We start from the raw sequence: 27,448 nt of genomic DNA on the forward strand, positions 1-27,448 counted from the left end.
GATGAATGTATATCTTGAGAGCAAAGCTTTGTGTTCCACTGTTGGTCCCCCCCCTTCACCCCACTGACCATTGGAGAATGTATTAGCTTAAATTTCACTCGTTTTCCTTTCCATTTTCAGATGCTGAAAGCCTGTTTATTCTTTTTTTTTTTTTTTAGTGTCATTTATGAAATACATTTATTCATTGGACAGTATAACATATTTTCCTACAAACCTTTTCCTTTCTATTCTCAACTATTCATTTAGTCAATCAAGAAATAAAATTCATAGTCAACTTCTTTTCTCCCTTTTTCCTTACCCTTCTATATCTAATCTGTCAGAGTTTCACAGATTTAATCTCCTAAATATATTTTGTTTCATTCCTTTCCACTGCCTTAGTCAAAGATCTCATAATTTCTCACCAGAATCATTGGAATAATCCAATTGATCTTCCTGCCACTAGATTTACATCTGTCCCTTGTTTTAACCAGATTATTGCGTGAGTTAACTTTTTTTTTTTATTATTAACATATATTATTTGTTTCAGGGGTACAGGTCTGTGATTCATCAGTCTTACACAATACACAGCACTCACCACAACACATACCCTACCCAATGTCCATCACCCAGCCACCCCATTCCCTCACCTCCCCCAGCAACCCTCAGTTTGTTTCCTGAGATAAGAGTCTCTCATGGTTTGTCTCCCTCTCCAGTTTCGTCTTGTTTCATTTTTTCCTCTCTTCCCCTATGCTCTGCCTTGTTTCTTAAATTCCACATATCAGTGAGATCATATGATAATTGTCTTTCTCTGATTCACTTACTTCACTTAGCATAATACCCTCTAGTTCCATCCACATTGTTGCAAATGGCAAGATTTCATTTTTGATGGCTGTGTAATATCCGTTGTATATCCATTTTGTGTGTGTGTGTGTGTGTACACACCACATCTTTGTCCATTCATCTGTCGATGGATATCTGGGCTCTTTCCATAGTTCGGCTATTGTGGACATTGCTGCTATAAACATTGGGGTGTATGTGCCCCTTCGGATCACTACATTTGTATCTTTGGGGTAAATACTCAGTAATGCAATTGCTGGGTCATAGGGTAGCTCTATTTTCAACTTTTTGAGGAACTGCCATACTGTTTTCCAGAGTGGCTGCACCAGCTTGCATTCCCACCAACAGTGTAGAAGGGTTCCCCTTTCTCCGCATCCCCGCCAACATCTGTCATTTCCTGACTTGTTAATTTTAGCCATTCTGACTGGTGTGAAATGGTATCTCATTGTGATTTTGATTTGTATTTCCCTGATGCTGAGTGATGCTGAGCACTTATTTATGTGTCTGTTGGCCAGTTGGATGTCTTCTTTGCAGAAGACCTGTCTGTTCATGTCTTTTGCCCATTTCTTGATTGGATTATTTGTTGTGTGTTGAGTTTGATAAGTTCTTTATAGATTTTGGATACTAGCCCTTTATCTGATATGTCATTTGCAAATATCTTCTCCCATTCTGTTGGTTGTCTTTTGGTTTTGTTGACTGTTTCCTTTGCTGTGCAAAAGCTTTTTATCTTGATGAAGTCCCAATAGTTCATTTTTGCCTTTGTTTCTCTTGCCTTTGGCAACATGTCTAGCAAGAAGCTGCTGCAGCCGAAGTCGAAGAGGTTGCTTCCTGTGTTCTTCTCAAGGATTTTGATGGATTCCTGTGTCACATTTAGGTCTTTCATACGTTTTGAGTCTATTTTTGTGTATGGTGTAAGGAAATGGTCCAGGTTCATTCTTCTGCATGTGGCTCTCCAACTTTCCCAACACCATTTGTTGAAGAGACTTTTTTCCATTGGATATTCTTCCCTGCTTTGTCGAAGATTAGTTGGCCATAGGGTTGAGGGTCCATTTCTGAGTTCTCTATTCTGTTCCATTGATCTATGTGTCTGTTTTTGTTCCAGTACCCTACTGTCTTGATGATTACAGCTTTGTAATAGACCTTTGAAGTCTGGAATTGTGATGCCACCAGCTTTGGTTTTCTTTTTCAACACTCCTCTGGCTATTCGGGGTCTTTTCTGGTTCCATGCAAATTTTAGGATTATTTGTTCAAGTTCTATGGAAAAAGTTGATGGTATTTTGATAGGGATTGCATTGAATGTGTAGATTGCTCTAGATAGCGTAGACATTTTTTTTTTTTAAAGATTTTATTTATTTATTTGAGAGAGAGAGAATGAGAGACAGAGAGCATGAGAGGGAGGAGGGTCAGAGGGAGAAGCAGACTCCCTGCTGAGCAGGGAGCCCGATGCGGGACTCGATCCTGGGACTCCAGGATCATGACCTGAGCCGAAGGCAGTCGCTTAACCAACTGAGCCACCCAGGTGCCCGATAGCATAGACATTTTAACAATATTTGTTCTTCTAATCCATGAGCATGGAACATTTTCCATTTCTTTGTGTCTTCAGATTCTTTGCCTCTTTGGTTAGATTTATTCCTAGGTATCTTATGGTTTGGGGTGCAGTTTTAAATGGGATTGACTCCTTAATTGCTCTTTCTTTTGTGTCATTGTTGGTATATAGAAATGCATCTGATTTCTGTACATTAATTTTATATCCTGCCACTTTACTGAATTCCTGTATGAGTTCTAGTAGTTTTGGGGTGGAGTCTTCTGGGTTTTCCACATAAAGTATCAAATCATTTGCAGAGAGTGAGAGTTTGACTTCTTCTTTGCCAATTTGGATGCCTTTGATTTCTTTTTGTTGTCTGATTGCTGAGGCTGGACTTCTAGTAGTATGTTGAACAGCAGTGGTGATAGTGGACTTCCTGCTGTGTTCCTGACGTTAGGGGAAAAGCTCAGTTTTTCCCCATTGAGAATGATATTGGCTGTGGGTTTTTCATAGATGGCTTTTATGATACTGAGGTATGTACCCTCTATCCCTACACTCTGAAGAGTTTTGATCAAGAAAGGATGCTGTAGGGGCGCCTGGGTGGCTCAGTTGGTTAAGCGACTGCCTTCGGCTCAGGTCGTGATCCTGGAGTCCCTGGATCGAGTCCCGCATCGGGCTCCCTGCTCGGCAGGGAGTCTGCTTCTCCCTCTGACCCTCCCCCCTCTCATGTGCTTGCTCTCTCTCATTCTCTCTCAAATAAATAAATAAAATCTTTAAAAAAAAAAAAAAGGATGCTGTACTTTGTCAAATGCTTTTTCTGCATCTATTGAGAGCGTCATATGGTTCTTGTCTTTTCTTTTAATAATGTAGTGTATCACATTGATGATTTGTGGATGTTGAACCACCCTTGCAGCCCAGGAATAAATCCCACGTGGTCGTGCTGAATAACCCTTTAATATACTGTTGGATCCTATTGGCTAGTATTTTGGTGAGAATTTTTACATCCATGTTCATTAGGGATATTGGTCTGTAATTCTCCTTTTTGGTAGGGTCTTTGTCTGCTTTGGGGATCAAGGTAATGCTGGCCTCATAAAAAGAGTTTGGAAGTTTTCCTTCCATTCCTATTTTTTGGAACAGTTTCAGAAGAATGGGTATTAATTCTTTAAATGTTTGGTAGAATTCCCCTGGGAAGCCATCTGGCCCTGGGCTCTTGTTTGTTGGGAGATTTTTGATTAATGCTACAATTCCCCTGCTAGTTAGGGGTCTGTTCAGGTTTTCTATTTCTTCCTGGTTCAGTTTTGATAGTTTATACATCTCTAGGAATGCATCCGTTTCTTCCATGTTGTCTAATTTGTTGGCATATAGTTGCTAATAATATGTTCTCATAATTGTTTGTATTTCTTCGGTGTTGGTTGTGATCTCTCCTCTTTCATTCGTGATTTTATTTATGTCCTTTCTCTTTTCTTTTTGATAAGTCTGGCCAGGGGTTTATCAGTCTTTTTTTTTTTTTTAATGTTTGTTTATTCATGAAAGTCAGAGAGAGAGAGGCAGAGGGAGAAGCAGGCTCCCCGCCTAGCAGGGAGCCCGATGCGGGACTCGATCCCAGGACCCTGGGATCATGACCTGAGCCGAAGGCAAACACTCAACCATCTGAACCATCCAGGCACCCCCAGGGGTTTATCAATCTTATTAATACTTTCAGAGAACCAGCTCCTAGTTTCATTGATCTGTTCTACTGTTCTTTTGGTTTCTATTTCATTGATTTCTGCTCTAATCTTTGTTATTTCTGTTCTGCTGGGTTTAGGCTTTATTTGCTGTTCTTTCTCCAGCTCCTTTAGGTATAGGGTTAGGTTGTGTATTTGAGACCTTTCATGTTTCTTGAGAAAGTCTTGTAGTACTATATACTTCCCTCTTAGGACCACCTTTGCTGCCTCCCAAAGATTTTGAACAGTTGTGTTTTCATTTTCATTTGTTTCCATGAATTTTTAAAATTCTTACTTAATTTCCTGTTAGACCCACACATTTTTTAGTAGGATGCTCTTTAGCCTCCATGTATTTGAGTTCTTTCCAACTTTCCTCTTGTGATTGAGTTCCAGTTTCAAAGCATTGTGGTCCAAAAATATGCAGGGAATGATCCCAGTCTTTTGGTACTGGTTCAGACCTGATTTGTAACCCAGGATGTGATCTATTCTGGAGAATGTTCCATGTGCACTAGAGAACAATGTGTATTCTGTTGCTTTGGGATGGAATGTTCTGAATACATCTGTGAAGTCCATCTGGTCCCATGTATCATTCAAAGCCCTTATTTCCTTGTTGATCTTCTGCTTAGATGATCTGTCCATTGCAGTGAGGGGGTTGTTAAAGTCCCCTAGTATTATTATAAATGTGTTTCTTTGATTTTGTCATTAACTGGCTTATATAATTGGCTGCTCCCATGTTAGGGTCATAAATATTTACAATTGTTAGATCTTATTGTTGAATAGACCCTTTAATTATGATATAGTGTCCTTCTTCATCTCTTACTACAGTCTTTGGTTAAAAATCTTATTTGTTTAATATAAGATTGCCACCCCAGCTTTCTTCTGATGTCCCATTAGCATGATAAATGGTTTTCGACCCCCTCACTTTGAAACTGGAGGTGTCTTTGGGTCTAAAATGAGTCTCTTGCAGACAGCATATTGGTGGGTCTTGCTTTTTTATCCAGTTTGATATCCTGTGTCTTTTGATTAGGGCAGTTAGCCCATTTACATTCAGGGTAACTATTGAAAGATAGGTATTTAGTGCCATTGTATTGCCTGTAAGGTGACTGTTACTTTATATTGTCTGTGTTCCTTTCTGGTCTGTGTTACTTTTAGGCTCTCTCTTTGCTTGGGGCTGGTTTGGTGATCACAAATTCTTTTAGTTTCTGTTTGTCCTGGAAGCTTTTTATCACTCCTTCTATTTTCAGTGACAGCCTAGCTGGATAAAGTATTCTTGGCTGCATATTTTTTCGTTTAGTACCCTGAACATATCATGCCAGTCCTTTCTGGCCTGCCAGGTCTCTGTGGATAGGTCTGCTGCCAATCTAATGTTTCTACAATTGTAAGTTACAGACCTCTTGTCCCAAGCTGTTTACAGGATTTTCTCTTTGTCTTTGAGATTTGTAAGTTTTACTATTGGATGTTGGGGTGTTGACCTGTTTTTATTGATTTTGACGGGAGTTCTTTGTGCCTCCTGGATTTTGATGCCTATTTCCTTCTCCATATTAGGGAAGTTCTCCACTATAATTTGCTCCAATATACTTTCTGCCCCCCCCCTTTATTCTTCTTCTGGGAGAAATATTTTATTCTCTAATTATTTTAATATTGTTTCACTTTATGGTATCACTTATCTCTCAAACTCTCCCCTCATAATCCAGTAGTTTATCTCTTTTTCTCAGCTCCTTTATTCTCCATCATTTGGTCTTCTTTATCACTAATTCTTTCTTCTGCTGCCTCACTTATCCTAGCAGTTAGAGCCTCCGTTTTTGATTGCACCTCATTAATAGCATTTTTTATTTCAATTTGGTTAGACTTTAGTTCTTTTATTTCTCCAGAAAGGATTCTCTAGTGTCTTCTATGCTTTTTTCAAGCCCAGCTAGTATCTTTATAATCATTATTCTGAACTCCAGTTCTGACATCTTACTAATGTCCATATTGATGAAGTCCCTGGCAGTCAGTACTGCCTCTTGTTCTCTTTTTTGAGGTAAGTTTTTCCATCTTGTCATTCTGTCCAGAGAATAGATGAACGAGAGAACAAAATACTCAAAGGTCAACCATGACCTCAGAGAAATATACACTAAAATCAGAAGAGACCCAAAACCGGGGGGAAAAAAGGGAGAGAATGTGATCAGGCTGGTGAATAGAACAGAGCCATACACTAGATTTTGGGTGTATTTTGGTCTGTTAGAAGAAACTGCATCTCAGAAGTTTAAAGAAAGAAAAACATATATATATATATATATATATATATATATATATATATATATATATACACACACACACACACACATATATATACACACACACACACAAATAAGGTAAAATATAATGAAGGGATAGAATATGGCTGTAAAAATGAAAATTAAAGATTTTAAGAAAGGAATTGATAAGTTGGTTGAAAAAGGAAAGAAGAAAAATTAAAAAAAAAAAAAAAGTTGAAAGACTAAGAATCCCAGGGGATAAAAAGCTATGAGTTCTATGTGGTATATTCCCCTAGCGCTGGAGTTCTGCCGTTGTCATTGATCAGTAAACTTGGTCTTGGCTGGCTGTTCTTGCTGATCTTCTGGGGGAGGGTCCTGTTGCCGTGGTTCCCAAATGTCTTTGCTGGAGACGGAATTGCCCCACCCTTGCCGGTCCGGGCTAAGTAATCTGCTCGGGTTTGCTCTCGTAGCTTTTGTTCCCTGCAAGCTTTCCGTACAGCTTTGGAGGACGAGAGTGAAAATGGCGGCCTCCCAGTCTCTGCCCCAGAGGAGCCGAGAACTCGGGGCCCCACCCCTCAGTGCACCCCCAGAGAAAAGCAGTCAATCACTCCCGTCTCCCCGGTCTCCGGCCGCACACCATGCTTACCCGGCCTTTGACCGAACATTTCTATCTCTGGCACCTGACCCTGTGTGGAGTCTCCAAACCCAGCAGATCCCTGCGGTGCGCTCCCGTGCCGCTCCTCCCGGGGGAGGAAGGGGAGTCTCCCCGGATCTGCCGCTTGTTGGGTTCCTGCTGGAAGAGCAGTGGCCTGACTGTGCCGCGGATCACGGTTTATGGCAACCCCGAGCTGAGAGCCCACTCCTCAGCTCTGTCTCTGCAGCCGGCTTCCCTGCTCTGATACCTGGGAGCTCTGCTGCACTCAGGCACCCCTGGTCTTTCTGTGACCCTGAGGGTCCTGAGACCACATTGTCCTAGCGAGGGTTCCAGCCCTGCTTAGCCACTGGAGTGACGTCCCTCAGCGGAGCCGACTTCTAAAAGTTCGATTTTGTGCTCCGCTGCTCTATTACTTGCCGGTAGCGGCTGACGGGGTCTCCCTCCCGCCACGGTCTGTCTTCCCAAATATCGCCTTGGATTCGCTTCTCTGCACCTCCTGCCTTCCAGAAAGTGGTCACTTTTCTGTTCATAGCGTTGCAGCTATTCTTTTCTTCGATCTCCTGTTGAGTTCCTAGGTGTTCAGAATGGTTTGATAACTATCCAGCTGAGTTCCTGGGACCAGACGAAATTTAGGTCTCCTGCTCCTTCGCCATCTTGGACTCTATCTGCCGGTATAAATCAATCCTTCTTACAGAGTATGAAAGGATTAAAAATTAATAATTGATGATTTCTGTAAATTAGGCTAGAAATGGAGCTTGGATAAGCTCTAGGGTGCTGTGTAAGTTATACACATTTTAGTAGATAAATCAGTTTGAGTAAATAATAAAGATTAGTTAGCAGATGACCCTATTCTCCTAAAGCTTAGAAAGTCATCAAGAGATCCATGATAATGGAGCAGGGACTGGGCTAGTTTGGCTTGGAAAACAGATGAAGTTAACCTGCCAAAAACGTGTATAGTCTTGTGCCGTGTTAGCATATGATTATCTCCCCTGGACTCTCCATAAAGTACAGCTGCCTGTCCTGATGGAAGTGTAAAGGAAACAGCTTTGTATTATTGCTGTTTTCACTCCTTGTCACTTTCTATTTTCTCCCTCTCTCCTTACGTCAGGGACCCAGTCAGGAAAAGAGTGCTGGAGAAACGGGGGGAAGACTTTAAAAAGGAGGGGAAGATCTACAGATTGAGGACTCAAGATGATGGTGAAGATGAAAACAACACCTGGAATGGAAATTCTACTCAACAGATGTAGTGTGACAAGTACAGTATGTGCAATAATCATTGTTTCCCTTACGATTTAATGCAACTAAAATTCTACTGGAGAAGTGGGACTGCTTTTTTGTTTTCCAGCTGGTCTATAAAGTGTCCCTTTATTCTTGCTTAGTGGGTTAAAGTTGTTTAACTCCTTGGACAACTCAAGAGATGAAGTAACTGGCCACTAGGTCCTTGCATATGGTAACCAACTGCTAGAAGCCTAAAAGAATCAAAAGTTCTGCCACAGCCCCCCTTTATCAGCTTTCTTACTCAGTATCTCATATACCTGTTAGCCCCATGCTCTCAGATGACACGTTTTGTTTAGAGCTATTTTGCTCTAGAACTCTTAAGTCCACACAAAGTAACTGGTATGTCACTGAGTAATTTGACTTGGAGTCAGAGCATTTTTAACTAGCCAATCAGATGATAATTTATGTTTAACTTTTCTCTTTTTGCTCATCAGCTGCAAGCAAAATCTTGTAGTTTTTAAACACTGAATAAAAAATCTTTTCCAAAAATTGAAATGATCTTAGTTTTGCTTTAAGTTTTGTTATCCTAGCATTTTTTTGTTGCACAGGGCTCTGTTGAGGTCATGTGTTTAATTTTTTCCCCCCCCAGTACTGCCGTGGAGCTATCTCAGGAAAGTGGCTGTGACTACCCTACTTGATATAGGAGGAAGACGTTTTCTGACACACATGGATGCTATGTTACTGTCTGTCCTAAGTCAGTGAGGCATCACTTTGCGTAATGTTATGCATGGTCTTTGTTCTCCTCAGATGCAAAACAGCTGCTGAGTTACAGCTAGTTCTCTCTCGCCTTTATCATGAAGTTTTGCTCTGGACAGTCACCTTTCAAAGACCTAAGGTACCTGTAGGTAGGACAGGAAGTATGGAATAAAGATATGCCTTTTGCTCATTTGGTTTATTCTTAAGAATTTTAAAGAGATTGTTAACCTGACTTACACGATACTTCATCCCTTTGTTTTTGGTAATGGAGACCACTAACTCATCATGTTTGAAAAAGAGAGTAAGCTAGACAGTTCCTCTTTTAACCTTCCATTTTTAGATTGGAAGATAGTGCTTTTGAGTGAACTTATAGATTTAATTTTGTAACAGGAGGAAGAAATTTTCTCAGAGCAAACTCTGTTTTTCACCTATGAAATAACGATTTTTAAAAATGCTAAAGGGAAACAAGGCAAGGAAACAGCCAGGCTGTGATGTTGGTAAGAGTGAAAACTGGTATACTCTTTCCGGAAAACATCAGCAACCTTAAATGGTTCAAACTCCTTGATCATTTTTTCTAAGGAATGATCATAAGTGTAGACAGAGTTTAGGTACAAATATAATCATTAGGTCTTACACCAACCAAATGCCTTCTGCAGAAATTAACTTTCGATGAGGAGAAATGGTACGGTACTAATTTAACAATTCAGTTTAACATACATTCATTGACTACCTATTATGTGTTGTGGGGGGGGGGGAAGCAGAATACAGATTTGTACGTACAGTATGATCTCAGCTTTATAAACACATTTTATATATAAATAGTACCTGTATTAACATAGTGTAAAGAAAACAACCAAACATTAACAATGGTAGGATGGTTATATGTTCTTTTAATTCTTTTTGCACCCTAATAGGTTTTCCCAATTTTCTGCAATGATCATATTACTTGCATAATTTAAAAGTGAGTTTGGAAAAGAAAAACTTCCACCAGGCATCCCATTTAAGTCAAGGATTGTAATCTTAAAAAATATAGCAATATGTGATTTAAAAAAAAACCCAAAACCTTTCAAATGGGTGTGACCCTGCTAATAACTATTAGAAATATGCTTGCAGAAACTTGGAGTACCTCAAGTCTGTTTGCTTGAAAAAAATTAAATATCAGAGAAACGGACATAAAAGAATGGTTCACAATCTTTGAGTAGGAGGATTCCCTCAGCTTTATAATTTAAAAAGTATGCTTGGTAAAAAAAAAAATTCAAAACTATAATATAGAAGGCTGTAAAATGAAAACGAAGTCTCTTTCCTTGCATCTTACCCCAGTTCTAGTCCTCAGAGGTAACCTCTAATAACAGTTTTTTGTAATCTTCAGAAAAAGGTTATGCATATAGAAGCCAATATGTGATATTTTCTAAATACGATCATATATATACTACTCTGCATCTGGTTTTTTACTTACACAGTCTCGAAGATCTTTCCCTGTCAACACATAGCTACCTCATTCTTATTAATGTCTAACATTTTACTTGATAAATGTACCCCAACTTATCCATTCTCTGGTGGCATCTGTTATTGTAGGGTTTTTTGTTTTTGTTTGGTTTTTTTCCCCCGCTTGTTTTTGTTCTTCCATTAGAAATACTGCTATACTGAGCATCTTTGGGGCGGTATCTTCTTAGCTGTGAAAATACACCAGTAGGATATGTTTGTATAACTGAGTCATGGAGTGTTTGTAGTTTGGATTATAAATGAAGCTGCCAGAGTGCCACCTCTAAAGGCTCTATGAATTTACACCTCCGACCAACAGTGTCTGAGAATGTTGATTTCCCCACATTCTTACCAAGACTTATATTTTTCATCTTTGTCAGTGGTAGATGAAAAATTGTATGCATTTTATATGCATTGTGTTGATCACGAATGTAGCTGTCTTTTAATATTATTGGTCATTTCAATTTATTTTGAGAACTGCCTGTATTTGCCAGTTTTTGTTTTTCATCTTTATTGATTTATAAGAATTCCATGTACATAAAGAAATTTAGCCCTTTGTCTAGCATATGCTATATTTTCTCCGTTTATCTTTTGATGAGTATGTTGACAGTAATTTTTTTGCCACAGTATTTGTGTGATCAAATTTATCTGTTTTTCTTTATGGCGTCTGGGTCCTAAGTCTTATAAATACCTCTCTTTGCAAATTAATTTTAAAAAATTCACCTATCCTACTATTCTTATGGTTTCAGGTTTTTTACATTTAAATCTAGTATCCTGGGATGGGATCTGGCTCCCTTCCTTGTGGCTTACATCCTCAGGAGCTAACCTCTTGACCCACCACCATTTATGGACTACTCTGTCTGTCCCAATTTGGCATGCCCCCCTTGTCCTGGCCTTTATGCCCATATGTAGTTGTCTATGTGTACAGTCTTGTCTTTTGTTGATCTTTTCTCTCTGCTACCAAGCTATTTTTTTATAACTAGCTCTATAATGTTTTAATGTTCTTTTTTTGCCTAGATTGTTCTGTTCTTCCTATAAGTTTATTTAATGCGAAACTATCAGTCTATGCCCCCTCCTCAAAAAAGTTACATTGAATTTTGAGATTTTAGAGGTAATTGACAATTTAGAATACTGAGTCTTTCAGTTTTAGAACCACCCTTACCCCCATCTGACAAACTTTTCCAATCTATTGACGGAGGAAAATGTTTCTATACCATAAATTGTCGTCTGGGGCCCCCAGCAGTGAAACATTTGATAGGAATTTTCTACAGATACAACAAATTCAGGTAAGGAATGCCTGCAAGAAACAAAATTTCAAGCATTATCAGTCACTTATTTAATTTTATTTTAAGTAAACTCCGTACCACATGTGGGGCTGAAACTCATGACCCCGTGGTCAAGAGTAGCATGCTCCACTGACCGAGCCAGCCAGTCACCCTCATGATCACTCTTTTAAATCTAGCTGAAAACTACTCTTTATTTATAAATAACATTCAATTCCCTGATACCTATAAAGAATGTATAGACCAAATAAGTTTTTAAGTATTCTGTACTGAGATTGTCTATTATTAGCACATTGTGGGGAATTGATAAAGACCACATCATCTTTCTGTACTTCCTACCACTACTTTGGATATGTTTTGTGAATGAACACACAAAAGGAGCAGGTGTGCTTTCTATGCCCTGTCTGCAAAATGTGCTTGCTAGGGACAGTGAGACATGGTCCTTTATCCTCAAGAGGCTGATAGAGAAATACACACTTCCGGTATAATATGGACAAGCTGTAATAGGGGATATTTATAAGCAAAGTAGAGGAAGGAATGTTTTGGGGAATTCAGGGGAAGCTATGCAGAGGGAAAAGTGCATTATTTGAGCTGAGATTGAAGGCATTTTCAGAAGAAGGGGCATCCTAGGGGGAAGAATAGTATTTGCAAAGACACAAAGGAAGAGGGGATAGTCAAGGGCTTACACAAGGTTCAGAATTACCACAAATTGAGAGGGAAAGACGAGAAACAGGCTAAGTGAACCAAGGGCAGATTACATGGGCCTTGAAGGCTATACTTGGGTCCTTAGAAGTCATCCTGGGCAGGGGAAAGGCAGGAAGGACATAAAAGGTGGCTATGAGGGGAATAAAGGTTCATTCAGAGGTCATCTCTCTTTGGATGTTAGGGTATCTCTGCTCAGGGAATAGGTAATATAAACAGAAAGCATGGGTCTTGTGGAAAAGCTTAGAAGCCCCAGAGGGCTTGTGTGACTGTATAAATTCTGCGGAACCTACCTTCTCAAGGAGAAGCAGCCATAGGATATAGGATATAGCTCACAGTACCATTTTTCTTTTCTGAGCAACACAAGGTCTGAGGCTGAGAGGCATTTTGAAGAGAGGGCAGGAGATGACAGTGCAGTCCATCTACACAGTGGAGATGATGTCTTATAAAAAGGATTGCTATGGTTTTTACTCCTATTTCCACAAGAGCCAAGTGCAGGGTCTTCCAGTGCTCTAATGAATTCCTGATACTGGGACAAGATGCATGTATTTCCATTTTAATTAGAGATTGAGAGCCTTCAAGATTCATGTAGTCTCTAACAGTGCAGAAGGCCGTTGTGAAGAAATCTGGCATGGGCAGAGTAGAAGGTCCTAAGGAGTTTTGTGGGCAGTGAAGGTACACAGGCAAACTCGGCTTGTTTTGCAGAACTGGAGCAAGTGGTAACTTGTGGGTCAGAATGCAGAAATAGTGCTCAATTCCTGTTGGCCTGCTTGTGTTTTCCCTTGCTTGGAGTGCTTACAGTACTTGTATGACAGAAACGTCACACATGAGATGCTGAGAATTGCCAGAGAAAAGAATACGTACAAAGCTGTCTGGGCTTCTGTCGCACCTAGTGTTAGCCCCAGAAACTGAACTTCCTCCTCTTGCAGGGGGCTGACGGTAGGTCCAGCATCTAGGAGAGGAAGACAGAGGACAGTTTATGCACTCATACAGATGTAGTTACCAGATCAGTGTTAACTGATATTAAGCCCAAGCTAGGTCCTTGGAATAGAGTCACAGAGGTATCCAGAGTGAGCTCCTGGCTGAGGTGACAGGATGCATCCCTTTCCCCGAGTTACTGAACCTCTGAAGTAGTTGTATTTTTTTAAAAAATCTGTCAACAATTGGAGTAAAGTGGATAATTATCTCTTTTCTGTAGTAATTAATGCTTTTTCAGTCATTCAAGTATTAGGCCCCTTACATCATGCCAAGCACTGTGTTTGCAGTCATTATATTAGATCCTCACATCCACCTGGAGGCATGTGCCTAGTTTCTTGCCTCAGGTTGCACAGTTAGTGGTAGGGCTGGGACAAGAATCTAGACATGCTCTTCCCAGACCACGGTCTAGTTTCTAGATGTAACATTAATCCTCGGTTCCTTTGTTTCATCCGTAAGAATGTCTGGAGCATTCAAAGAAAATATTGGTTGAATGAATGAATGAATGAAAATAAATATGAGAAAGGCAGAGAAGAGGGGAATAAACTAGAAGAAAATAGACTGAAAAGGCCCCTCTCACCTTCTGGCTTTAGTCCCTCCCAGAGCCACGGCTCACCTTCTGGCTGGAGGCAAGGGTGCGGTCCCGCAGCAGGGTCAGGGAAGCCATTGCACCGGGCTATAGAGGCGAAGAACTTGGCTGATGCTTTTGGGATTCTTGGCAGAGAAGGGTCCGTGTAGTTCACAAAATGCAGACCAAACCTCTCTGCAAAGCCTGTGGCCCACTCAAAGTTGTCCATCACACTCCAAACTGTGTATCCTCGAAGGTCCACTTTATCCTGCACAGCTGCCCAAATGCAGAGGCCACAGCATGAGCTTCCTTTGTCTTATAAGACCCCATTCCGCTGGGCCTACAGGAGCCATGCCTGCCCACAGCTCTCCCACAGTCCCCGCTTAACAGCCATCAGCATTTTCCTAGAAAGGCTCAGTCCTGAATGGGAATCAGGAATGTGGGTAGGCTACATTAATCCTGCTGAGTCACCTGCAATCCTCTGTCTCCACATGTTGGGATACCAGTCTTGGGGAGTGCCTTTAGAGTGTTAATGCTTCTTTCTAAAGAAAAGAAGTGGCCCTTGGAAAAGATTTTCACTGGGCTAGGACTTTCTAAGCATTTCTTTCCGCTGCTGCAGTACTCACTCTTTCACTCAGTTACTTACAGGCCCTTGTCCTAATCCCATCCCAGGGGGTTCTGCTGAGCTGAAGGTCTCAGACTTTTGCTTGAGGAACAGAAGACCCTACAGACAGCCCCCGCAGCCTGCTTCTCCTCCTCCTAGCCCCTGCCTTCAGCAGGTCGCTGCTGTTCAGGGACATCAGACATCAGGGATCATCTGGCAGAGCAGATGACTCTGGCCAGGAATTCAGGTCTCACTCTTACCAGGCAACGGGGTTTGCTTGCTGAGTTACATCTAGGAAAGAAAAGACTCAAGAGTGCAGCCTCAAAGAAAAGCTTAAACCCATCAGGAGTGAGAAGCCGCCTTTTTCTCATGATGGGGTCTCGTGGATGCAGTATTCCCCTAACTGGAGACGTTAGCAGGTGTTTCCAGTGGTGAAAGGTGCACACGGAGGAAGGGATGGGCCTTCCCTACCTTTGAGGGCTTCATTGATGTAACTGCGGAGGTAGTAGATCCTTAGGGTGTCATTGAGGTCTGTTTCTCCCCGTTGGGACACTCCATTCTCTGTTACATAAATTGGGGGGTTGTTGTACTCCTCCTTTAACCAGTTCAGTATCTTCCTGAAGCCAAAAGGTGTTATCTTCAGCCAGAAGGAACCAGAGTCAGGCCAGGAGCGATCTGTAATGGAGGCAACTCCCCTACACAGGTTCAAACACGAGAGATTAGGTCTCAGTCTGTAAATCCCAAGAGGCCCTTTGCACAAAACACGAAGCAGGATTTATACTAGGCAAAGCCTTAGGTTTAGTCTAGACTTGACAGTCATAACTAACCGCAGAAGAGTCAGGTTGCCTCACATTCTCCTCTTTTCATTAGTTCTAGTCGTACTGCTCATTGCTGGTGTAGCTGTGATAGGCCACCTGAGCTCTCTGTTTGCACCTCTACAGATGAATGGCTTTACTCATGGACTGAACCGTCCAAAGGCTGTGAAAGCTCTGGGATTCCCTGATCACAGCCTCCAATAGGATCTGAGTGCTGTGTCAGGAGAGAGAATGGGCTTCCCTGCATCAATGACATCTAGTCAGCACCACCGCTGTGGCCACAGGCACCCATGGCTGGGGCCCCCATTTGGTGAGGGCAGGCAGCAGATAGGCTGGGACCTGCTTTAAGTGCCCAAGACCCTGCCTCTCTCGAGTGATGGACCAGGAGAGGGCAACAGCTTGTGCCAAAGCAGCACCTGCTGGGGGAAGCACAAAAACTTGAACGTCTCCAGAATCACACTTTTTTTTTTTAAATTTTGCCTAACCTACAGTGCAATATTGGTTTCCAGAGTAGAATTCAGTGATTCGTCACTTACATAAAATACCCAGTGCTCATCACAAGTGCCCTCCTTAAAACCTGTCACTCATGCAGCCCATCCCCACCCACCTCCCTCCACCAACCCTCAGTTTGTTCTCTATTAAGAGTCTCCTATGGTTTGTTTCCCTCTCTCCTTTCTTCTTCTCCCCTTCCCATATGTTCTCTGTTTTCCTTCTTAAATTTCACATGAGTGAGATGACCTGGTATTTGTCTTTCTCTGCAGAGTCATACATTTCAAATAAGGACGAATTATTTAGATCTTAATATCCAAATCCTTCAGAAAAAAAAAATACACTCTTATCAGTAACTGAATTTATCTTTCTCAGCTGAACTGGACCCAGAACATTTTCTAAGTTTGAACACAGGTCACGGGGAGACAGTGCAAGGAACCATGAGGCAGCAAGAGTCCAGTGAGTGCTCGGACAGGGACCAGCAGGGGGATGTTCTCAGCCCCCTCAGCGAGTCTGACTCTGGGGTTTGCAGAATGCAGTGGTGGGGGAGGGTAGGTGTTTGTTTTAAAAGAACCTAGACGGATTCACAGCTGATGTGGAAACATGCTCATTATAAAAGGAACAAGATAGTACATATATATACATATAATCTTAGTTTTTGGTAATATATTTTTATGTATAAATACATACTACATAAACTATACTATATATCTTACATAGTTTATATAATGTATGTCCTTACATGTTATATTGATGAAGAGAAGGAGAGGTAGTATACCCCCTACACATACGCATACACTTCTGGAATGACACCCACAAGAATTTCTATTCTTGCTTTCTGATGTTTCCACCATGAGTGCATTTGTGTAATGCAAAAATAATAGTTTCACCTTTACCCCAAAAAGGTGGGGGGGGGAGGAAACACCAACCTTACTGTTACTTTGACTGAAATACATCTGATAAGTGAAACAAATCTGACAAAAGAAGAAAACCAAGGGAAGAAAAATATTTGAAGTCTTGAACATGTTTGACAAAAACTTCAAGTATGTCTGTCTCAATGGGAAGCACTTTGGAAATGCTAGCCGGTATTACTAGCAGACTGACAGAGGTTTGATTAGGTGTCTCAGGAGTGGACTCATCTTCAAATCCCAGGATGTATGGCACCAGGAGGCAGCTTTCCTGAGGCTGTGCAGTAAGAGCTGGGCAAAGAGGCACCTTGCTGTCTTCTCCAGAGATTGTTCCAAATGCCCTGTTGGCCGACTTACCTGTCTGCATCAAAGGAAGAGATCCAAGAGGCATAGTCAAGGTTGTAGGCCAGGATGGTGGTGTAGTGATTGAACCCAAAAAAGTCATAGGTGCCATTGATCCTCCTTTTCTCACTCTCCGTGAACTCTGGGAGCCTGGATGGAAGGAGCCATGAGAAGTGGGGGGCTTGAGCATCATGCTTTGGGAAGACAATGTCCCAGGGCAGGGTTGGGAGAGCGCTCTAACTATAGGCCTGGTGGTGATGAGGTGGGCAGCTGTCCAGAAGCAAGGAGAGGTCCCTCCAGCTGCTGCTGAAGCACCCGAGGTGAGGCTCCTCCCACCAGACCATAAACTTCCCTGCCCAAGAAGAGAGAGACGAGACCCTCTCTCTTCTTGCATTGGCCAAATGAAACAAGTGACTTTTATAAACCACCTCTTCAGGGCCACACAGACATTATGTACACACATGTCCATATCCACAAATACATTTTTGTTTACTTCAAAAATTGACATGCAACTTCAGAGGTTTACCATCTATGATAGATTTTGAAATCAAGAACATGTCAGAGATACATCCCTTGAGACTAATCCTTCATGGTCACCAGGTTTTAATATCATTTTTATTTCCATAATCTGCCCTTTCTAAGGTACTTTTTTCTGTTGTGGTTTGTTTAGGCTTGCCTCTTTTCTCCAAAGTCCATCCTTATAATAGGGGAAATATTTTTTAAAATTTATTGAACTTTTGAGATTTGGACTTTTATGCTCATATGATTTTACTACACTTTTTTTTTCTTTTCTTAAACCTCTTGTGGAGCATTTTCCACGTGTAGTCTAAGTGAGGCTTTTCTACTGAACGTGACTGACAGGCACTTGGGGGCAGCACTTACAGGTTCTGCAGCCACATCTGATGGCATGTGTGTCCTGACAGGGAACCCCTGGGGCTGCTAGTTTAGGCTTGCTTAGAGATGACCCTGCTTGGGCAGCTGACACTTTCATTTTGATTGAGATTTTTGCTGCCATTCACCTGGTGGATCAAAGCCTTCCCCCACTGGGGTTTCTGAAATGCTGGGAGAAAACTAAAGCCCAAACCCCTCACGCCCCTCACTCTCCTGCCCAGAAGCTACTAGCAGTAGCTCCTTAGGGCTTGTGGCATCAAGGCTGAGCCCCTGTGCCTGGCACCCCCACCCCCAAGCCACTGGGCCAGTCCTCCCAACCCTCAATTGCAGGTATCCCGCTCATTCCCACCAGGCCACGCTCACGCCCTTCCCCTCAGTTGGAATGCCCTCTGCTCTCCCACACTTCATTGTCAAGGCCCAGCTTAACTGAAGTCCCACCTTGTCCATGAAGTCTCCTGGTTCTACTCAGCCCACCCTCATCTCATCTTCTGAGTTTTCTTTGTATGGAGAAATTCAGGAGAGAACTTTAGTGGTAAAGTTACTCTCTTCCCAGCTGGCGTGTCGGCAGCTTGAGGAGCCAGACTTGGAAGCCTCCCCTTACGTGGACTTTACTGGACATGGCCCTGACCTGGGCACACGGAAGTGCTCAGCAGAGTTGTGTCAGTGGACTAGAGTGCCAACTTGCTTGGTGGAGACCAGAGTTGGCAGATCAGACCTTGACGCACAGTCCACTCCACAGGACTTGCCCCAACCAGGGCAGGAGTGTGTTGTAAGGATGGGGACTAGAGTACTGAACCTGCACAGCTGGGCTACATAAGGGAAAGACTCGCCGGCTATGTTAGAAATTCATACCTTTGGAATTCCTTTTATCCTTGAGGCCCTGCTCATGGAGGGGAGGGTCAGGTCACTCTGTCCCCTTCCGCACACCTCACCTCTAATCCTAGCCAGATGACTCTTAAACTCAGCGTGTGGGCCCTGGAGTTAGCTTGGTTTCAAATCCCGACTCTGTCACTTCAGTAGCTGGGTAATCTTGCCATAATCTTTGTGCCTCAGTTTATTCCTCCTTAAATAGGACTAAGAGTGCCACTGGAAGATGGATAAATGCTAGTTGTCATTGCTATTACTCCCTTGACAGGAAGAGGAGTGGGCCCTAAGTAGGACTGCTTTGGTGCAACCATCGCCTCCTACAGGCCAAATGACAAAAAGCACATGCCTGGCAGTCACCCACTCCTACCCACATTCACTCATAAGGTGATGATGATAATAGTAAATAGGATGAGCTGGGGAATTTGTCCCTGCTGGAGGTGGTGGGTTACTAAGAAGTGGGTGCCCTTGAGACATATTTCCTGGCTGTTCTACAGAGAATAACCGCATCTACCTTTTGTCAAACACATAGCAAGGCCCTGTCCTCGGCTGAGAGCTTCACATACACAATCATGTTCAGTCTCCCCAGCAAGCAGGGAAGTTCAGAGATACAGTAACTTGCCTAAGACAGGCCTCTCTGACCCCAACGGCCACACATTTACCACTGAGCTGTCTACCAGGAGCCTCAGTTTGGTATCACAGACCAGACTTCCTCCTGACCTCTCCCTGGCTGAGCACTTGGGCACCAGGACCTACCGAGACTTGCTGAGGCCTGCAGCCAAGCTCCTGTCACGGATCCGTGTCTTCATCACCTCGTTGTAATCGCCATTCTTGAAAATAGGATGTGCAAACCAGCCTCCCATAAACTGCAGGTGGGGTGGGGGTGACAACCTGGGCATTAACAGGGGGTCACACTAGGAGACAGCAGCTTTCCTGCTCACAAGTCACTCAGAACCCACCCCTTCCTTCCAGCACCTCCCTTCCCCACCCCGTCTTAAACTTGCATCTCCTCTGCAGCTGTTTGCATGTTCCAGCTTAAATGCCCACAGGTCTTCCCACATGCTACCATCTCCTTGCGGAGATTCTCAACCCCTGCAGCTCAAAAGGAGATGAACTGCACTGAGCACTGCCTCAGGACTCAATAGATGCTGCCTGGCTGCCCTTGGCAGGGTCCTGCAGAAGAGCAGGAGAGACTAGAAGCTTCCAGGCCGTGGATTTCCTCTTATCACAGAGCAGGCCCTTCTCCATCATCCTGCCCTAAGGATCAACCAGAATGGCTCTGGGGAGGGCTGAGTTGCAAGGATTTCCTGGCTGCCCAAGGCCGAAAGTTCCCTGGGGAACTTTTCAACCTATTTTCTTGAATGGGGTCTAGACCATCCTTACCCTTAGGGGAGATATGTGGCACCCAAATGTTATGGTGCTGGGGTCCTGAGAGGCTGCTTCGGTCTCTCCCCATCCCCTTACCTGCTGGCTGCTGCCTTAAATGTGGGGTGAGGGCAGCCTTCCATTCTCAGAGAGGCAGCTTTGGAACACACACACCCTGGCAAAAGGGGCTTTGGCGCATTCGAGGTAACAAAGTGTTCCTTTCTGTGGAAGCTGATTTTAGGGTATGTATCATGATCCTGGGCCACAGTATCACAGTTGAACAGGTGGCTCAATCTAATGAGATTAGAGCCTAACATTTCCTGAGGTTTGGGGTTTTGACTTCAGGAAAATTATTGCTCTACTTTACCAGTTCTGTGAGTCTAAAATGAGAGGTGCATTATTTTTGTTCCAAGACTTTTTCCCTAGCTGGCTAATAAATGGGAAAATTAAGCTCTTACTTGCATTCATTAATTTGATTGCTGTTACCAAGTTCTCCTGTGAGAAGTCTGGCAAACAAAGACCCAGGTTGTCCCCTCAGAATGCTGCTGTCTTCAGGCTCCTCCACAGAGCCAAACGGGGGTTCAGTGTGGAGAGACCCTTGCCTTTCTTTTCTGATGCTGAAACATGGGAGAGGGTGCTTTCTAACCCCATCAGAGACACGAGCAAGAATCAGGGAAAAGCTGTGCCTTGACAAAGGCCATTCTTTTCTCTCCTGATGTCAGGGGCTCACACTGAAGGAAGGATGGGCTATTTTGTTGGCACCTACTTACTAGTGACTCTTTCTTTCTTTCTTTCTTTCTTTTTTTTTTTTAAGAAAGATTATTTTAGAGCGTGAGCAGGGGCAGGGACAGAAGGAAGGGGGGAGAATCTTAAGCAGACTCTGTGCTGAGCACAGAACCCCATACGGGGCTAGATCTCACGACCCTGAGATCATGACCTGAGCCAAAAATCAAGAGTCAGACGCTTAACCAACCGAGCCTTAACCAACCGAGCCAGCTAGGCACCCCGTGACTACTTTCTAGGAGCAAAATTCCATGACCAAAGGTGCATGTCCTTATGTTAAACTCAAAGAATTGGAAAATTATGGGCACTAATGAATTTCACAGAATCCAAAGTCCCCCAACTCAAGAAATTCTTAGGCCGAATACATAAAATTAGATGGTGAAGTGTGACATTGCAGCCCAGCTCTATCAGCTACTATAATCAAACCAGAGATTGAAGAGATGGAATTTCTGTTACCTTCAAGCCAGTGTTGCATGCAGCAAGGACTACATGGACAAATCATTTTTAAGACTTAAAACTCAACCCCAAAGAACTCTGATCGCAGCAAACCTATGATATAGATAGGTCGCCTCTGCTTCATAGATGAGAAAACTAAGGTACAAAAATGTTTAGGTGATTTTTCCAAGCTCACGAAATCAGGTAATAGCAAAACAGGGCCTTGAACCTAAATCTTTGTTTTGCAATCTAATTCCATTTCCATTAGCTGATGACAGGAGGGAAAGACAGGCAAGAGTATTAACAATGCCCAGAGGAAACACAGACCTGAACGTATCTCCTGGCGGCCTCCACATCCTCCTGGTTGGAGGGGTCTCTGGGCTCAGCCCAGTCACTGCTGATGGTGATGGAAATCACGCCACCTTGCCTGGTGCGGTACACATCATTGTACAGATGCCAGGCCTCAGCATGAGCCTTTAGGAGGTTGTGGCCAACGATGTAGGGGGCAGTGCCAGGCCTAAAGGAGATTCCTGGAAACACAGGGATGTCAACAAAGAATGAACATGGCCAAGAATATTGCTCTCTCCCTACAGATAACTTCTATGTTTGGGAAAAAGCGTGTAGATTTTGGTATTAGGAGGAAGCGAATTCAAATCCTGGCTGTGTAACTTTGGGTAATTCAATCTTTCAGATTCCTCCTTGGCAAAGTGAGCAATAAGAAAGTTCTTGTGAGAAGGAAATGGGAGTGTGTATGTGAAGCACCTAGCAGCACTGTGTCTGGTGAGAAGATGGTAAATGTTGGTTTCTGTAACATTCTCCCAAAGAGTGGCTCCTACAGATCGGGCCAGGTACCCAGCAGAATATGTGCCTTGGGAGTGGACATCCTGGAACTCTGTGGGGACCTACAGTGGAAGTAAGGGTTGGAGAATTCAGCTGATGAAAGCAGCTGATAAGAGATTCCTTGAGAGCAAATGTGAGAAAGGCTACCTCTCACGTGTTAAAGGAAGTTGAAGGAATGGTAAACCAAAGCACCAACCAAGGACCAATGGGAGATAAATGTGGTAACGACTTAAGCTCAGAACTAGAGAAAAGGTGAATTGGATGGTTCTAAAGGCACAAGAACAGGTCCACAATCCCTTATTCAAAACCCTTCAGGTCTATGTGGTCTGGAAGTACAAGCGTTTTGTGTCTTAGAAAAGTAATAAGTTGCAGATAACTTTACACAGCACCCCAACCGGACCCAGGAGAGCGCTCTGTAATCAAGGACCCGAATGTGGCTGCAGCAGAAATGCCCACATTAAGTGGGATAATGTCTGTAAGCAGCCTCGTATTGGTTCAAGTCAGGATGAGCTCAGGTGAGCCGAATCAGTTCTTGGAAACTTGGGTTTTGAAGTTGCAGAAAACACACTGTGGACCTGTACAGTCTGATGGCCTGTCCTTTCCTACATCAATTAGTCCCTGTCTCTGCTCTCAGGAAGCTTTCCATCTGAGGCAGGGCAAAAAAAGCACAAAGAAATGAAGCCATTTGGAAGTACTGACCTGTAAAATCCATGTTTAGCAAAAAGTGGTGTCAGAAGGGGAAACCTGCTGTGTGTCAGGCAGCCTTGAACAAGAGCAGGGATTCAGAGGCAGCACCACTGAGCTTTCTTGGCCTCTTCTTCCAGGGCCACCTGGATTTCAAGTTTTGGTGGGGCTAAGAATGCCATGCTCCAGAGAGCTGGCAAGTTGAGCCTGGGACCCTCACCTGGAGCTGATGTCCCGTAGCCATAGCCCTGGTTAGCGATGACAAAGGGCTCGTTCAGGGTGATCCAAAACTTCACCTTGTCCCCAAGCCTCTGGAAGAGCACCTCTGCATACTCTTTAAACCGCTGCACAATGGTCTCATTCTCCCAGCCTCCAACATCCTGGAGTGCCTGTGGCAGATCCCAGTGGTACATGGTCACCTGTGGAGAAAGCAAGATCAGCATCTCCATCCAGAGTGCTCCAACCACAGCAGAGAAGGAATGAGAAGACAAAACAGTTCAAAGGTTCTTTGGTGGGATGGGGAGGGCAGCAGTGTTGAAGTGTGAGAGAATCAACATCTGGGTCGGAGAAGACTGGGTTTGAGTCCCGGCTCTGCCGCCTGCCCGCTGTGTGACCCTGGCTCAGGCACTGAGACCTGCACATCATGGAGTCGTGGTGGGGCCAGGGATCCTCACCACTAGTGCTTCAGAACCTCCCCGCGTAGACCATGCTGAGCGTCTGAGGCACTGAGGCTCCGGGAGAGTGGAAGTGTTTCCCTTATAAAGGGACACCCCCAAGAACATCATCCAGTGTGTCTGCATGTTCTTCCTGTGCAGCTGGGAACCCTTTGCTGGAGACGGCCCCCCTGGCCATGTCCATGTGGCCTTCCCCTTGATGCCCTCACACACCCCATCTTGGCTAAGCGGGGTCTCCACTGTCCTCGGTCTGCACGGGGCCTGCTAACCATCTTCAGCCCAGACGCAGTCTCTCCCTTTGCCTGGCATGCCTTCCCCTGGCCACGTATCCATCCAGATTCTCCTCTCTATTCAAGCCCCACACCGCCCTAGCGCCTTTGCTTTCCGCCACGGCTCGGTGCCCTCAAAGGCTCTACCGTCCTTGGCCCTGAGCTGCCTGCTCTCTGATGGTGTTCAGAATTGTGTGTGATGAAGTTCATTGTCCACTCAGACCCTGGGTCCCACAGGGCAGCCACTGGCCATGTTTTCTCTCCGCATTCATGGTAATAAGTGCTGCATGGCTAGTTAGCTCCTGCCATGGTATCAGTATGGGCAAAGAAGTCCAGATAGCACTTTATTTGGGGCGGGGTGGGGGGGGAGTTGTAACCGTGGGGATTACAGTCTGGCTGCAGTATGTAATCTCAGCCATACAGCAGAGGAAATGCAGAGCTTCATAGAAGGTGCCCTCTACCGCTTTACCACACGTGCCCAGGGCAAGAGGCAAAGCATCCTTAGGCTCCCAAGTAAAACTTTAAAATTTTGGTGAGATCCAAGTAAGCTCACAAGTGAGCTTCTGTATCATTATTCATAATAACTCTGAGCTGAAAACCACGTGCCCTTTTGCCCCAGTAATTCTGCTCCTAGGACCACAGCCTACAGATAAATTTACAGCCAGGTGACTCACTGAACTACTGGTTAAAATGGCAAAAGACTGGAAAAGTCACAGGGAAGAGTGTTGATAAAAAGGAAAAGTAGTTCTAGAGGTAAGGAACAAACAGAATTCCACATAACTTAAAAAAAAAAATCGACAAGGAAACTAGATACAGATATGGAAATATGGGTCAGAAATACTGTTAAAAAAAAAGCAAGTACCAAACTGCATGTATGTGAGAGTTATGAAAAAAGAGGGAGAAAGGAGCAGACGTGCACACATGTATACGTCTCCTGGCTAATCGATGCAAAAGGAGGCCATGAGAACCTAGCCAACTTGAGTGCCTTCTTTAAGCCAGGGAACTGGATGGCTGGGGGTCAGAGATTGCAGGCAAATCTTCATTGTGGACTCTTACACCTTTAAAATTCTGTGCCATGTGAATTGATTGACAGTTCAAAACCTGAATCTGAAAAGAGCATTTTGTGTATGGAACAAAGAGCCCCCTGGCCCAACCGGCTCCCACACGTGGACTGGACCAGAGCCCGGCCGGGGCCTGACCTCACCTGGGGCTTGATGTCGGCGGCCAGCAGCGCGTCAATGAGCCGCACGTAGTAGTTGAGACCCGCTTCATTGATGTACTTGGTGGTTCCATCCGGGAGGATGCGCGACCAGGCAACAGAGAAGCGATAGTGGGACACACCCAGGTTCTGCAGGGCGACCACGTCCTCAGCAATCTTGTGGTAACTGTCACAGGCCACATCGCCAGTGTCGTCGTTGCCAACCCTCAGTGGTGTGTGAGAAAACGTGTCCCAAATACTGAGTCCTTTGCCATCTGCTCTCCATGCGCCTTCAATCTCAAGGTGACAAGACATGGTCTAGTTAAGTGCTGCAGTCAAGCCCCCCCAAGTTCCTGTCAACAGGGGTGTTGTGAGTCAGGACGCAAGGCAGAGTCACCTCCTCTGGGAAACTTCTCTGGCCACCCTCTGATTTCTGAGCTCCTGCAGCCTTCCGTACATGCTGTCTGTGCACCCCAGCACTGTCACTCTGCGTCACGCAGTTGCGGGAGCGCTGACGGACCTCCCTAGGGGCCTTCGTCTGGGTGTCCCAGCGCTCAACACAGCAGAGTCTGGTGTATGGCAGGTGCTCACTAGAAGTCGGAATGAACAATGCCACATGCCTCCAGTCCCCATCAAGGTCAAACAAATACCAGTGGTACCACTGTGGAGGCAGAATTTCTCATTTCTAACCCGTGTCATGGTTTCTGTGCCTCCTTTCTCTCCTCCCACCTACCTTATAGGGAAAGTGACCATAAGCCACTGGGCAAATGCCTACTTAGAGACTTAGGTAATGGGACAGGTACAAGTTCTGTAATTGACTTTTTTTTTTTAATTGATTTATTTTGGAGACAGAGCAAGCATGCATGAGCTGGGGCGGGGGGCAGGGGCAGAAAGAGAGGGAAAGAGAGAATCCCAAGTAGACTCCCCACCAAGCAAGGAGCCTGACACGGGGCTCGATCCCACAACCCTGCCATCATGACCTGAGCCGAAATCAAGAGTCGGACACTTCACTGACTGAGCCACCCAGGTGCCCCTACTTTACTTTAAAGCACTACAGCACATGTGCTGTGATGTTATGTGACTGGCCGCCGCCAAGGTAGTGCTGGTATCCCAGCCAGGAACACCCGCCCAGGCCTGGCCCGCACAGCCCCCATGCGAGCGGTGGGCCCAGGGCCAGCAGGCCCGCACCAGTGCAGGAGATGGGCTTGGTGGCTGGGAGATTGGGGAATGCAGGGAGATGGAGAACATAAGTGACGAGGTTGAGGCTCTTCGGAGCTAGATTTTTCACCACTGGAGAAAGGAGATACAAATACGGGCAATGGGAAGGCTAGCATTAAGCCTATGGAGTGGGGTTGGAAGAGGAGATATCAGTATGAACTCACTGTTTTTCAATCTACATAGAGATGGGGTGGATGTAGACATACATACAAGTGCACGTGTTTGTGTGCGTGCGTGTACACACGTGTATTTCCTGGCTCTGTCTATGCGGGAGCTGAGGAATGCAGACACCCCAGTGGTGGTGAGCACAGCCAGCACCTAGACACCTGGGGTTCTAAATGCCCCATCCGGTAAAAGAGGCCGGGGCTCATTAGAGAAATAGATGGTTACCAGGCTGGGGCAGAAAAAGGCCCAAGATGAGCCTGGAGCATCTTGTACCAGAAAGAACTAAGAAAGTGCTCAAAGAATGATGGGCCATGTGAAAGGGACACAGGATCAGGCTAAAAGGCACCCCCCCCCATGGGAAAATGTGAACATCTAAATACATAACACTAGCAAAAGTATAACTGATTGAATAAAATAGGACACCATGAGACCATACTGCTGATGTACATTTATATAGTATGAGTAAATAGGAGAAAAGTAAAAGCTTGACCCTTCTGTTGAGTGCCACCTAACAAATACAAGAGGAATGATGAAATGAGAAAAATCAAGTTTGTCGGCTATCACTGTAATAACCGATTCAGGCAAAAATTATTAACAGTTGCTAGAATAGGTAAAATTTGATGAGGAACAGGTTACTTATAGGGTCTCCAAGTAGCTCCCCACAAAATACTTATCATTTATAACTATAAAATACTAATTTTATGGTAGAGAAACCTGGAGAAGACCTTCTCGTTCAAGTGATAAAATCAGTTTCATATACATATAATATCTATGTGTATGTATATACACACACAGAACATAAGGCAAATGATAAAATTTTAACAGTTGAGGAATATGGGAAAAGGGTTTATAGGAGTCCTCTACTATTTCTGCAGCTTTTCTCTATGTTCAAAAAGATTTCCAAATAAGAGGTTTTAATAAGAATGCACGATCGGGGCGCTGGTGTGGTGCAGTTGGTTGACGCAGTCTGACTCTTGGTTTTGG

The 27,448-nt window shown here is 44.1% G+C and overlaps 2 protein-coding genes across 2 annotated transcripts in view; one reads left to right on the plus strand and one right to left on the minus strand.

Annotated features, from left to right (window-relative positions):
* UBXN4 (UBX domain protein 4) overlaps positions 1-8,703 on the plus strand; it is a 60,913-nt gene extending 52,210 nt beyond the window's left edge. Inside the window, exon 13 of the mRNA XM_021695806.1 lies at positions 8,045-8,703. Coding sequence (XP_021551481.1) covers positions 8,045-8,183 — 139 coding nt within the window. The 3' untranslated portion in view covers positions 8,184-8,703. The remainder of the gene's footprint in view (positions 1-8,044) is intronic.
* A 4,405-nt stretch (positions 8,704-13,108) lies between these two features.
* The window catches only part of LCT (lactase), a 50,129-nt gene continuing 35,789 nt past the window's right edge, over positions 13,109-27,448 (minus strand). The window contains exons 10-17 of the mRNA XM_021695865.2: positions 25,088-25,378; positions 23,161-23,359; positions 21,744-21,946; positions 19,590-19,699; positions 17,094-17,228; positions 14,996-15,219; positions 13,969-14,196; positions 13,109-13,329 (exon numbers count right to left, since the gene is read on the minus strand). Of these exons, the coding sequence (XP_021551540.1) occupies positions 13,109-13,329; positions 13,969-14,196; positions 14,996-15,219; positions 17,094-17,228; positions 19,590-19,699; positions 21,744-21,946; positions 23,161-23,359; positions 25,088-25,378 (1,611 nt within the window). The remainder of the gene's footprint in view (positions 13,330-13,968; positions 14,197-14,995; positions 15,220-17,093; positions 17,229-19,589; positions 19,700-21,743; positions 21,947-23,160; positions 23,360-25,087; positions 25,379-27,448) is intronic.

The sequence above is a fragment of the Neomonachus schauinslandi genome, chromosome 3 (assembly GCF_002201575.2).
Source record: "Neomonachus schauinslandi chromosome 3, ASM220157v2, whole genome shotgun sequence".
NCBI lineage: Eukaryota > Metazoa > Chordata > Mammalia > Carnivora > Phocidae > Neomonachus > Neomonachus schauinslandi.